The sequence below is a fragment of the Leptinotarsa decemlineata genome, unplaced genomic scaffold (assembly GCF_025532065.1).
Source record: "Leptinotarsa decemlineata unplaced genomic scaffold, Ldec_3_MD MMD2_P_RNA_scaffold_14, whole genome shotgun sequence".
Classification (NCBI taxonomy): Eukaryota; Metazoa; Arthropoda; class Insecta; order Coleoptera; family Chrysomelidae; genus Leptinotarsa; species Leptinotarsa decemlineata.
In genome coordinates this window covers 10,391,748-10,403,763 of record NW_027412528.1, presented here as the reverse complement: position 1 = coordinate 10,403,763, position 12,016 = coordinate 10,391,748, and the positions used below count along the sequence as shown (strand labels likewise).

Below are 12,016 nucleotides of genomic sequence, written 5' to 3'. Positions count from 1 at the left end.
AATTCATCATCATGACAGGTAGAAATAAGAAGGACGTTCTCGTTTTTTTTTTGGGATATAAGAAACAAGAGTGCATTCTTGCCTGATCCAATGGGTCGGGAATTTTTTTGAATATACCGAAAGGTATATTCACAGCGACCTTCCCCCTCTCAAAATAGATCGCAAATTACACTTGAAATTTGAGTCGGTGCGTTAGACCGGGCGTCACCACTGAAGGGTTGAATATTTTTTCGATGTATTTGATTTAAAATAGGATTAATAAGTTTTGCAGAATCTTCAATACGCCTCCTGAAACGCATTCGATCAACTGCCAAATATTCCCAAATTTTTTTTCTCGATTCATGGTAGGCAAACCTCCAAATAAACATATAATGGATTTTGTTATGTTCTTCGTGTATAGTGACCGTTTTCATTGTGAAATCAGCGGTTTCAATTTATGTAGATATTTGAGACAAAATTTGAATCTTATAAAATGGAATATTTGGTTATACTGATGAACAATTTGTTGAATGTGTCCTCAACTCGCACGATATCTGAGTCTCTTTCAGAACTACAGATGTAAAATGTCGTATTGCTAATATTATATATTTGGTATGAAATATAATATTCGATATTATAAAATTGTCTTGGTGGGTCATACTGATATACAACTTGTAGAATGTGTCGTCAAATCGCAAGATACATTATTCTCTTTCAGAATAACAGATGTCAAGTGTTGTATTCCTAATATTTTATATTTGTTATAAGATATAACACTCGATCTTATGAAGTGGTATAGGGTCATACTGAAATACAATTTGTTAAATATTGTCACCTTAGAGTTATACTGTTATATGTACATTATTCATAATTCTGAGTTATAGCATATATGCCACACATCTACCATTGCTTGAAATGTTAAAGTATTCATAAATTATTGAAATTGACATACTTGTTATCCAGATTTCGTATAAAAATGTATAAAAAAATTCTTAGACTCTAGTTTTTTTGGCACTGAAAAATACACATAAAACTTTGTTATATCACAAAACACATGAATTTGAAAAAAATGGTCACATACAACTCTGTTACAAAATACTTTTTATTAAATGATATAGGATGAGTACAAAAATATGCAAAACTACTGACTACTTACTAAGTAAAACTATTTGAAAAGGGGTGTAATGTAAACAAATAACTTGTTTCATGTATATTATATTATTACTTTGACACAGTAATGATTATTTTGGTAAAATGACTTGAAAGTATTCTTTATCTACTTGCGGCATCCATGGGTACATACTCTTAATTGCTTTGATTTTTTCTGCAGATAAGGTTTTCTTTTCGTTTGAAACTTTCGGAGATTTCATTATTACAAGTGATCTGGTTCTCTGTAATGGTCTGATTGAAACTTTTTTCCAATTTAGTGATTGGTGTGATTCTTTAAACTCTACCTCGGTAAAACAAGTTGAAAATTTAAGAGCTTTTACTTTTGAGAAAGGTAGGACTTTATAATTAAACGCAGTAGTACATGATTTATAATCTTTGAAGTTTGCTGCGCACATCTGTATAATCTTGTAAGGCCGAACAGAATTAATCTTTAAAAGAATTGTTAAGAGCGATAGCGGTGAAAAATATTCAACTTTGTCCAGAACCCTTTCAATGCAGCTATGGACTGAATCTATCTCCTGAACACATGAATGTCCTGGAGTTGAGAATTTCATAGTTATACTCTCGATTGATGGGTTCAGTTGTAAGAAATATGCTATTGCATAGGACATAAGAGAATTGCGATTTTGTGGTACGCAACTATCGCTCTAGAGAATTAGGTTTTTCAAACTTTTATTGTCAGCAAAAAGGGTTCCAAAATTTTAACCAAAGCACTGGCTAAATCGTTGCCAGCTCTACCCATTAACATTTCATGCCACTCAGCACAGTAGACTTGTTTTGTAGTTGACAATATAGCCGTTAAATTATATAAATTAAGTTTGCTTTTGTAATAGTAGTTACTAATTTCTGCTTTGGGACACGGCAGAACATTTTGCAAGTCAAAAACCAAAAACGGACATTCTTTGTTTTCTCTATCTTTCGCTTTCTCATTTCTAGTTGCAGTTTTTTCTTTTATGTGGTTCTCATATTCTTCAGTATTTTCTCTAGTTAGCGTATTCTCCTTTTTCTTTAATTTTACCTCTTCACAGACGTCACACCTGTCTTTTGTTGGAACATGAAAGTATAAATTATACTGTGTACAAAAAATTTGTCTATAAAAAGACTCTTTTACAGCTTTTGTTTGAGCATTATTACAAAATTCAACGTATAGAATACATTTTCTTTATACTGAGGGTAGGATCTAGGTACTACCTTTGTGTATTTGTCCTACAGTAGTGCGATTCAATCTTGGGGAAAGATTCTATGTGCTCTTTTACGAAATTGACATCTTCATCCGGTATTCTATGTTTAATATGCTTGCCAACCTTCGGTGTGTCGGGTATATTTGAAATGTCCTTCTTGGAATGGGCAGTATACACTGGAGTTTGACTGATAGCTAGAGTTCCCAGATAAAATACTTTGCATACTTGAATTTCATTACTTCCAATTTGAAAATAATACGCAAATGAGAACTTTCTTCTACTGTTTACATCAGTTTTGTATTTTCTGTGACGGTCAACCTGAAACTTTTTTGTTGTAGACAATATAAAAAGTCTTTTTGCGTGGTCGCTTAAAGTATAATATCCATCAAAAATTGCTTTTCTTAAAATTATTCCTGCAGTTTTTCAGTGTCTATACGTTTCTCAGGAACTACTTTATTTCTAATCGAGACATTACATTTCCAAGTTTCTGGTTTTCTTACTCTCTTTCGTTTCAATGATTTAGGCAATGTAACAGTTTGGATAAGTTCGACTGCATTATCAGCACAAACGTGTGAATCTGCATAACTAGGCAATGTAATTTGGGCAAGTTCAACTGCATTATCTTGGGACGACTCATCGGTAGATTCGCTCTCAGACGTGTCTTCTGGTCGTAAATATTCTTTGTCTATGTCTGAATCATATCCATCAAACCCATTGAAAACTTCTGGGTAGTTTTTTAGGCTTCTTGCAGCTGCAGCAGCCTCATTTTTGTTAATCTTGGCCCTAAAACGTAACAAAATGCATACATTATAAACCCAAAATTAAAATATATTAACACGTTGACGGACACATGTGGATAAGCGGAAGTGATTCACATGACACAAATATAACATTACCAATTTCGCAGTTAACGAAAAAAAAGTCATGTTTACGGGTAAGTTAGGTCTCAGATATGAAAGCTATTTATGAAAAAAAAACAAACGGCCATACACGTCGCTGTCACAATAAACACATTTTTCTTCATCAATTGTGACAGAGGCGTCTATGGACGTCGTCATGAAATGCAAACATCTATTTATTAGTAATTGAATCAAACATTTTCAGTTTTCATTGGTGCCATAACTTAAAGCATGGAGCTGGACACAATGGAGGTTTATCTTGACAGGTTTCACATCTGAACCTTGTTTCTTTCCTTTTTTTATCTCTAGTGCATTGTCTGCATTTAAGGAAAAAGTTGATTTTCTTGCAATGTTCCGGAACAGGAATTGTTTCAAGATAGTGTTGTGGTGTGTTTAATTTGGAACCTATTTTTACTCCCTTTCTTGGAACCTGTCTGACAAGACTTCGACCATCCGCATCATTTTCCAATCCTAGAAGTGACCTTATAGTTGCCTCCCTATACTCAAGAAATGACAATTGCTTCACCCCTTTTGTATATATGAAATATGAGTTCCACATAGCAATATCAAGAAGGTGGAAGAGGACTTTTTTGTACCATCTTATTGTTTTACGAGGGCAGCTATAGTAGCTCAACATTTGATCACTTCTATCTATTCCTGACATGTGCCGGTTGTATGCATCAATTTCGCTAGGCTTATCTTTTTCAACGCCATAACGGTTTCTAACAGTAATTACATTTGGTTTATATGCTGTAGTTATAGCGAGTACATCCCTCTTGTCTTTCCATTTACTAACATATACACTGAGGTTGCTTTTTTTTCTCCATATATGTTCACCTCGACGGAGTTTTTTCTTTACTACGATGGCAGGAGTTCCTCGGCGGTTGGATCGCAAAGTACCAGTAGAATGAGTTTTAAATTTCAGAAGCTTGAACGATAGGGACACGCTGTTATAAAAATTGTCCATGTAGACGTGATGGCCTTTGTTAAGGAAAGGCCCTAAATAATCTTAAAACAAGTTCTTCTGTTTTAGAATTTCCAGATTCAGGGTCGTTCGAACCCTTACCCTGGTAAATCTCTAAGTTCAAAATATACCCATCATGAGAGGTAAGTTCATAGAACTTGATTCCGTACTTGCTCTTTTTATTTTTAATATACTGCCTAAACGTAAGCCGTCCTCTAAATAGCAACATAGATTCGTCTAACGATAAGGCTTCAGAAGGATAATACACTGTGTTACTGTTTTTTATTACTAAATCTAACAGATTTCTTACTTTTCTTAGGCGGTCTTCACTTTTCTCGTCGCTCGTATTTATACTCAAACATCTAAGAATCTGCTCGAATCGACGTCCACTTAACACATGTAAAAAAACTGGATGGTAATACAATGGATTATGGGTAAATAATTGCCTGATTACTGGTGTTTTTATTTGCCCTTGAAGAAGACACAACCCAAAAAACGTTTTTAGTTCACTTTCAGTAATATGTTTGAATTCACGGAATCTGCTATTTCGAGTTTTGGGACGTTGTGATTTATTGAGTTTTTCCCCATATTCATTCGTGCTAGTTAATATAAGATTCATAACTTCCTTATCCCATAGTTTTTCAAAAACTTCAATTGGCGAGAGATTTTGAATTCCATCAATTTTTATTCCCGTCTGACTACTATCAAAATCAAAATTCGGAATATCGGATGACTCATCTACCCAACCATAATCATCATTGTGTTTTTCTGTCGAACTCTGATTTTCTTGTTCGTTATTATCCGCGTTCTCTTCATTCGAACTGTCCTGCGTTTCGCCACCAGTTTCAGTTACGGGAGATATAACTCCATTATTATCGTCTTCACTTGAGCTCTCACTAAGATGTGACTCATCAGGCACATAATCTAAGTCACCATCAAATTCTCCATCGTCACTATAGGCATCATGGTCAGATTCGATACTACCATCATCGGATAATTCATCAAACCACCGTAACAACTTTTCTTCTTCTTGCTTATCCATCATATATGTGATCTGCAATAAGTAAGTATATGTACACCTTCATACCCAGCCATAAAAAAACAGCAACAAAAAGACCTTCCTCTCACCTGATAAACTTTTACGCGCCAAAACAAAACGTATTTGCTTTAGAAACAACCCAGATGCTCACTAATGAACGACTAAAATGCTACTACTCCAGTGTCTCCAGTTCAGACCAAACACCTCGAAACGACAGATCTAACGCCAACCCCACCACATATGATGAATGTATAGGGCTGAATTATAGCGTATGATACGACACCTAAACCATATATCATGCTAATTCGACGTCTGCACAAGTCGTGGCTGAGAAAAGAGACTGAAAACGACGACGTCTGCAGACGTCGTAAGTGCCACATCACGCTCCAGGACAACAACGTCTATACACGTCGCTATCCGTCAACGTGTTAACTTTAGTGGAAAATCCATACCTGCTACATTCAATACGGTAGAAAAGTGAGGATATGATGAAATTTTACACACTCTCACACTGGCAGGATACAAAGCTGAATTTACAGCCCATGCAAAACAGTACTGATCTTGATTAATAACATTCATAATACTTTTCTTCGACTCAATGAATTTGGGTAACTTGATATAAGAAGAGCCTCCAAGGGGGCTATACTTGTTGACATTTACTTCCATAAAAATAATTTACTTGATAGTCCAACCTGAAAATATATTTTCTCTTCACATCTAATAACCAATTTTGTGAATACATCACATACCTGAATCTCGTGTTAGGATTTTGCATATTTAAGCACAGCGGCATGACCTTGTTAATTCTGCATAAGCGATTACAAACATAACACAGGATCTCTTAAGAATTTTATTATAAACAAGAAAAACAATAGTACATAATGCATTTTTTTATACACAGAACAGACTACAACTTCTTCTTTTTTATATTACACATAATTGACAGGTTGTGTCTAATAAACCGCCATAAAATCGTAACACTCCTCCTCGATTTGAATTACCTTTAATGAAAATCGCATATAATTAACTTAAATTATCAACATTAACTTATCTCTAAAGTAAATAAAAGTTTATTCACATAAAGCTTTTGTGAAGATGTCTGTCACATTTTGGTTGGTTGGAACATATTCGATTTGTATTTGTTTTTGAGCAACTAGATCTTTTAAATAATGACTTTTGATGTCAATGTGTTTAGCCTTCTTAGAATTTTCGTAACTTTTTGACATAAGAATAGAGCTTTTGTTATCGCAATAAAGTAGAGCAGAATTATACATTTTAAAATCATTTAGAATTCCTTTTAAATTTATAAGGTCTTGGGATCCGGCAGCCGCTGCCACATATTCGGCCTCTGCAGTGGATAAAGCAACACACGTTTGTTTTTTTGAGAACCATAAAACAGGATTGGTTCCGTGTAGAATTATGCATCCGCTTACGCTTTTACGATCCTTTTTGTCTGTTGTCCAGTTAGCATCTGAGTATCCATTCAGTCTTAGATCTGTATTTATGTCCTTTTTGTATATCAATCCATTTTCCTTTGTTCCTTTCAAATATCTTATTATCCTTTTTCCTGCACTCCATGTCTCTTTAGTTGGTTTATCTAAAAACCTACTTAGGTATAAGACAGCAAATGTAATATCCGGTCTAGTTGCTGTCGATAAATACATTACCCCTCCTATCAATTGTCTGTATGGAACATCTATTATTTGACTGTCTTCGTTATACTGAAAACCTATTTCCATTGGTGTACTTTTATCATTACACTCTTCCATATTAAAATTCTCTATTAATTTCTCTATAAAATGTGATTGTTTTATTAAAATTTCATTATCCGTTCTTGTTATACACATAGCCAAGAAGTTTTTAATGTTCCCTAAATCTTTTGCTTGAAAGGAATCTTGTAATAGTTTTCCTGCCTTTTCCATATTGTTTTTCTGTCCATCTACTAAAGGCGGGTCCAGACATGTATCATTTGCCCGATCCGGTCACCGTATCCGATCACCGTATCCGTATCTGCGTATTGTATCAAGCCCCGTATCAAGTTATGGACGCCTCCGATTTGCTCCGTATCCGTATCTTCATAATAGTCATGATCGCGTATCAAATTGCCCAGTTCAGTTTCTGTTCTCGATCGATAAACATGTCGTCTCGATCAAACATGTCATCGCAGTTGGTTGAAGTGTACGGGAATTTAGAAATTTCATGTGTCTGTTTTATTGTTATTCACAATATTCTTATCTCAAAACCAAGACAGAGACGGTGGTGGCAAACGGAATTATTTAGAAACAGAAACAAACTTGGAGGAAGAGCTTTGATGAGAGACCTAAGATTTCAACACATCAGTGGTAAATACAAAAACTTCACCCGTATGGCACCTAATGACTTCGAATATTTGATAAATTTGATTGGCCACAAAATTAAAAAAACCGATACTACATACAGGAAAGCAATTTCTGTTGAAGAAAGATTAAGTATCACTTTGAGATTTTTAGCCAGCGGAGATTCCTATACAAGCCTACAATATTTATTCAGAGTTTCTAAACAATCGATAAGTGTTATAGTTCCAGAGACCTGTCAAGCTATCGTGGAGGCATTAAAAGACAACATCAAGGTAGGATATTTTTTATTATAGACAAAATTGTTTATTACTAATAATTGATGTCGTGGATCAGTTCACGAAAAGAATCTTCGGTATCCATGGACGAATCATCCACTTGAGTCACTGGAGAATGATTCATTTCTGGAGTTGGAGAATTATTGATTTGTTGTACTTGATTTTCAGTCATGTACGGGGCTAAACTTTGTGCTCTGTTTGAAGAAGACGAATTAACAGACATTTGTGGAGGTCTAGTCTCAGCCATGGGATATGTAGATGCCAGAGTGGAGTACCCGCGCTGATATTCATATTGTCCACAATCAGCGTTATATAGGATGTTGTTTATTTGATGTTCCACAGTCATGTAGGTTGGCTTTGAATAACCCCTAAATTTGCCTGCCAAATAATTAGCGTATAGCTGATACTGGTCTAATCCAGTAGCGGGTAGAGTCGAAGCAGTAGCTACCGCTTTAGCAGCTGAAGCTGAAGATTTCAGCAAATCAAATGCCGATTGCAACATTGGGTCCTGGTTCGCAACGTATTTTCTCTTTTTAGGAAGTGGAGATTTGAATTCCGATGCTGATGAATTCTTTGCATTATCGGTTGTTTGGTCCGATTCAGTGCTCGCGGTGGAACGGGGTTGTTTATCTTGTGACTGATTATGATCTTCCCCTATGTGATCATTTTCCTCATTTTCAGATGTATTATCCTTCGAAGCGCGGTCTTGGCCTTCCTGCAAACAAAATAAAATAATTATAATATATTTGTTACAGATGCCTACATCGCATCAAGAATGGAAGGAAATCAGTTCCGAGTTTCAAAACTGTTGGGATCTTCCACACGTGGTTGGTGCTATGGACGGGAAACACATTATGTTGCAGGCACCTATCAATTGCGGATCGGAGTTTTATAATTATAAACAATTTTTTAGTATTGTTATGTTCGCTTTAGTTGATGCTTCATATAAATTTATATTTGTCGATGTAGGGTGTCAAGGGAGAATTTCTGATGGAGGTGTATTTAATGATTCCATTCTCAAGAAAAAAATTTCAAACAACTCATTAAATCTTCCATCTCCGAAACTATTAGAAGGAACAAATAACATTATACCATACTATTTTGTAGCAGACAGTGCATTCCCGTTAGGTATCCATATTGTGAAGCCATATCCAGGAGTACATCCTAAACGATCATTAAAAAAAAAATTTAATTATCGATTGTCAAGAGCTCGACGAGTGGTTGAAAATGCTTTTGGTATTTCAGTTAGTGTTTTTAGAGTACTACGAAAGCCAATGCTACTCCAACCTGAAACGGCACAACTGATTGTGATGACAATATGTCATCTTCACAACTTCTTAATAAAAAGTACAAATTCTGCTAAAATGTATGCACCACCAGGTAGTATTGATAGTGAAGTAGAAGGGTCAGTAACAAACGGAAGATGGCGTCTCGAAAATAACGATATAACGTCATTATTGCCTATCACGAATACTCCACGCAGACCTTCTTTGTCGGCCCAGATAATGAGGGATAAAATTGCTGAATATTGCTGTACAGTCGGAAAATTATCATGGCAAGATCATATGAATTAGACTTAAAGGGCGAGGTTTGTTTCTGTCCATCAGAAATTGCAAATATTTGAAAGCGAACCAAGAAGACTGGTATACTTCATCAGCTCCTATAATTTAAAATTATGCAATGATTACTACTACGATATAGAAATAAGTATAACTGTAATTCATCACATAATTTCTGGCTTTTTCTGGTATTAGTGTGTAGTTAAAATAAAAATAATAATATTTTTTTATGATGTGTTTATGTTTTATAATTTCATTTTATATGTATTTTACTTTTATATCCATATTGTAAAAAGCCTACTCTGAGATTACAGATAAATAAAGAGGAATAATAATAAAATAATAATAATGAAATATCAATTGAGTTTTCATGAACGGGTACGAGTTGAGTGCGTGCAAAATAATGCCACTCTGAAGTTCGCCGCACGGTGGGGAGGGGGGTAGAAACCGACTTGTGCGAACTTCACAAACCGGCATAGATTTTGCACGTACTAGAAGTGTCTACTTACCTTTTCCCGTTGTGCTGGTTTTAGTGATTTTTGCTTTTTCACGGCGAAGGGCTGCCAACAAATAATCCATCTTTTTCTTCAATTCGCCACCTGGACACTCCATTTCGACGGAGAGTTCATCCCAGGCCTCCTGCTTCACATTCCTGTTGTAATAGCTTTTGTGGCTGGGGTCCCATATTACTTGCTTTTCTTTATAGGCCTCGATAAATTTAATAACATTTTCATTGTTCCAATTCATTGTTTTTACTTCACGGCAAGGACTGAAAATGACGCGCACGTGCAACCGACCGAGCGTCGTGAGTGACGCGTCCAGACTGACCCACGACCGTATCTGTATCACCTTTGATGATCGGACAAAAACCGACACGACATGGGACGGGCCGTATCATAATGGCGTATCGAGATCGCGTATCATGATACGCGTATCATTACCCGTCCACATATGCGATCATGATACGCGTCGACGATACGGATACAGTGACCGGATCGGGCAAATGATACATGTCTGGACCCGCCTTAACATGTCATGTATATTAAGATAAAAATTTCGTCTCCACAATATAAGCAGCAGTCATATTTAGAACGAATAAAATTGTTTTTCAGTGCAAACTCGTTAAAAGTATCATTCCAAACTTTTGGTGATTCCTTCAATCCATATAACGCTCTATTTAATTTTAACCCATTAAGTCCCACGGCCTTTTTTATTTTAAATCAAATTTCTGAACTGTGGATGAGTTTGAAAACTTTATTATAAACAAAATGATATAAGACAGTAATGTTATAATGTTAACAGAAAGTGAGCTATATATATGTACTTGAATGAGTACACTGGGAACTATGGCAACATAAACGATAAATTATTCAGAATGATAAATTTGGAAGCAATCACGCTCAATACATAAGGTAACTCCACATTTTGCGCAAAACCATCTAGCTCTCATGTGGCACTGCTTACATCTCAGTTGTTTATCCAATTTATTTGGAAAATAGCCACCTTCTTGGAGTCTTATGCAATCGGGTACTGATCCTGAGGGCCTAGTTCTTGAGAACTCTCCTTTTAGAAACATAACCAGGTAGTGCCGTGCTATATCTCCTTGAAAAGCCAACAGATCCATTTTTTCTTGTGAAGCTGGTTGATGAAGCTTCCAAGCGTTAACAACTGACACATTGATCATGTGTGTGAACAGTACCCACCACCATTTCTTTCCTCGAATGTTGATTCGATAGTTATTTACAGCTTTTATAGGTCCCAAAAAATCTATATGCACCCTTTCGAAAGGTCTCGTTGCCAAAGGCCAGGCTGTCAGTGGAGCCTTTGGAGGTTCTTGTTTGTTTTCTGAGCATATGGAACACGATCTCACCATGTTTTCAATGTCGCTATCAATGTTTGGCCAATATAACAAAGATCTGTTAGGATTCCGTTTTCATCACACAGTTTATTTCTTCTGTGGTAATATGGCTTCAACGCTGTGTCGATTTTTTTCGGCCATCTATCCTTTCTCATGTATTGAATTACCTTCTGGAGTTCTGTATCAAGGGCTGTTTGACGTCGTACTTCTGCATTATCTACTGACCAGTCTTCTGTTCTTTCGGTGAAATTGATGTAGATGTCAGTTGAATTCTCCAGATTTCCTTTTGCTAGTAGGGGTTTCCTAGATAAATAATCAGCAACTGGATTATTGTTTCCTTTAATATATTGGATTTTATAGTCAAACATGGAAAGAAATGTAGCCCATCGTTGCAGTCTGCTAGCAGCCATGTGAGGAATGCTTTTGTGTTCACCAAAGATTGTTACAAGTGGTTTATGATCTGTTCTTAAAATGAATTCATTTCCACACACATATTGGTAAAATTTGTTCACTGCAAAGTAGATTGCCAGTGCTTCAATATGAACTGTACTGTAATTTTTTTCTGATGGTAAAAAAGTTCTGGACACACATGTAACGGTTCTCTCTTCACCATCAATGATGTGACTTTAAACAGCAGATATGCCTTTCCTGCTTGCATCAGTTGTAACAAGTATTGGGAATTTAGGATTGAAGTGCACTAAAGTTGTGTCAGAAGAAATTATTTCTTTCAGTTTTTTAAAACTACTTTCACAATGA

At 35.7% G+C, this 12,016-nt stretch overlaps 3 protein-coding genes across 3 annotated transcripts in view; 1 reads left to right on the top strand and 2 right to left on the bottom strand.

The window, feature by feature from the left end:
- Window positions 1-12,016, bottom strand: part of LOC141483782 (uncharacterized) — a 163,420-nt gene that overhangs the window by 54,021 nt on the left and 97,383 nt on the right. The gene's annotated exons all lie outside the window — the stretch shown is intronic.
- Window positions 7,168-9,762, top strand: LOC111511024 (uncharacterized). The gene is made up of 2 exons (XM_074178595.1): window positions 7,168-7,840; window positions 8,599-9,762. Exons 1-2 carry the CDS (start codon window positions 7,193-7,195, stop codon window positions 9,415-9,417), a joined length of 1,467 nt encoding a protein of 488 aa, XP_074034696.1. The 5' UTR covers window positions 7,168-7,192; the 3' UTR covers window positions 9,418-9,762.
- LOC141483816 (uncharacterized) lies at window positions 9,394-10,386 on the bottom strand. Its single transcript, XM_074178667.1, has 2 exons — window positions 9,912-10,386; window positions 9,394-9,503 (listed from the first exon to the last, which is right to left on the bottom strand). Exons 1-2 carry the CDS (start codon window positions 10,147-10,149, stop codon window positions 9,394-9,396), a joined length of 348 nt encoding a protein of 115 aa, XP_074034768.1. The 5' UTR covers window positions 10,150-10,386.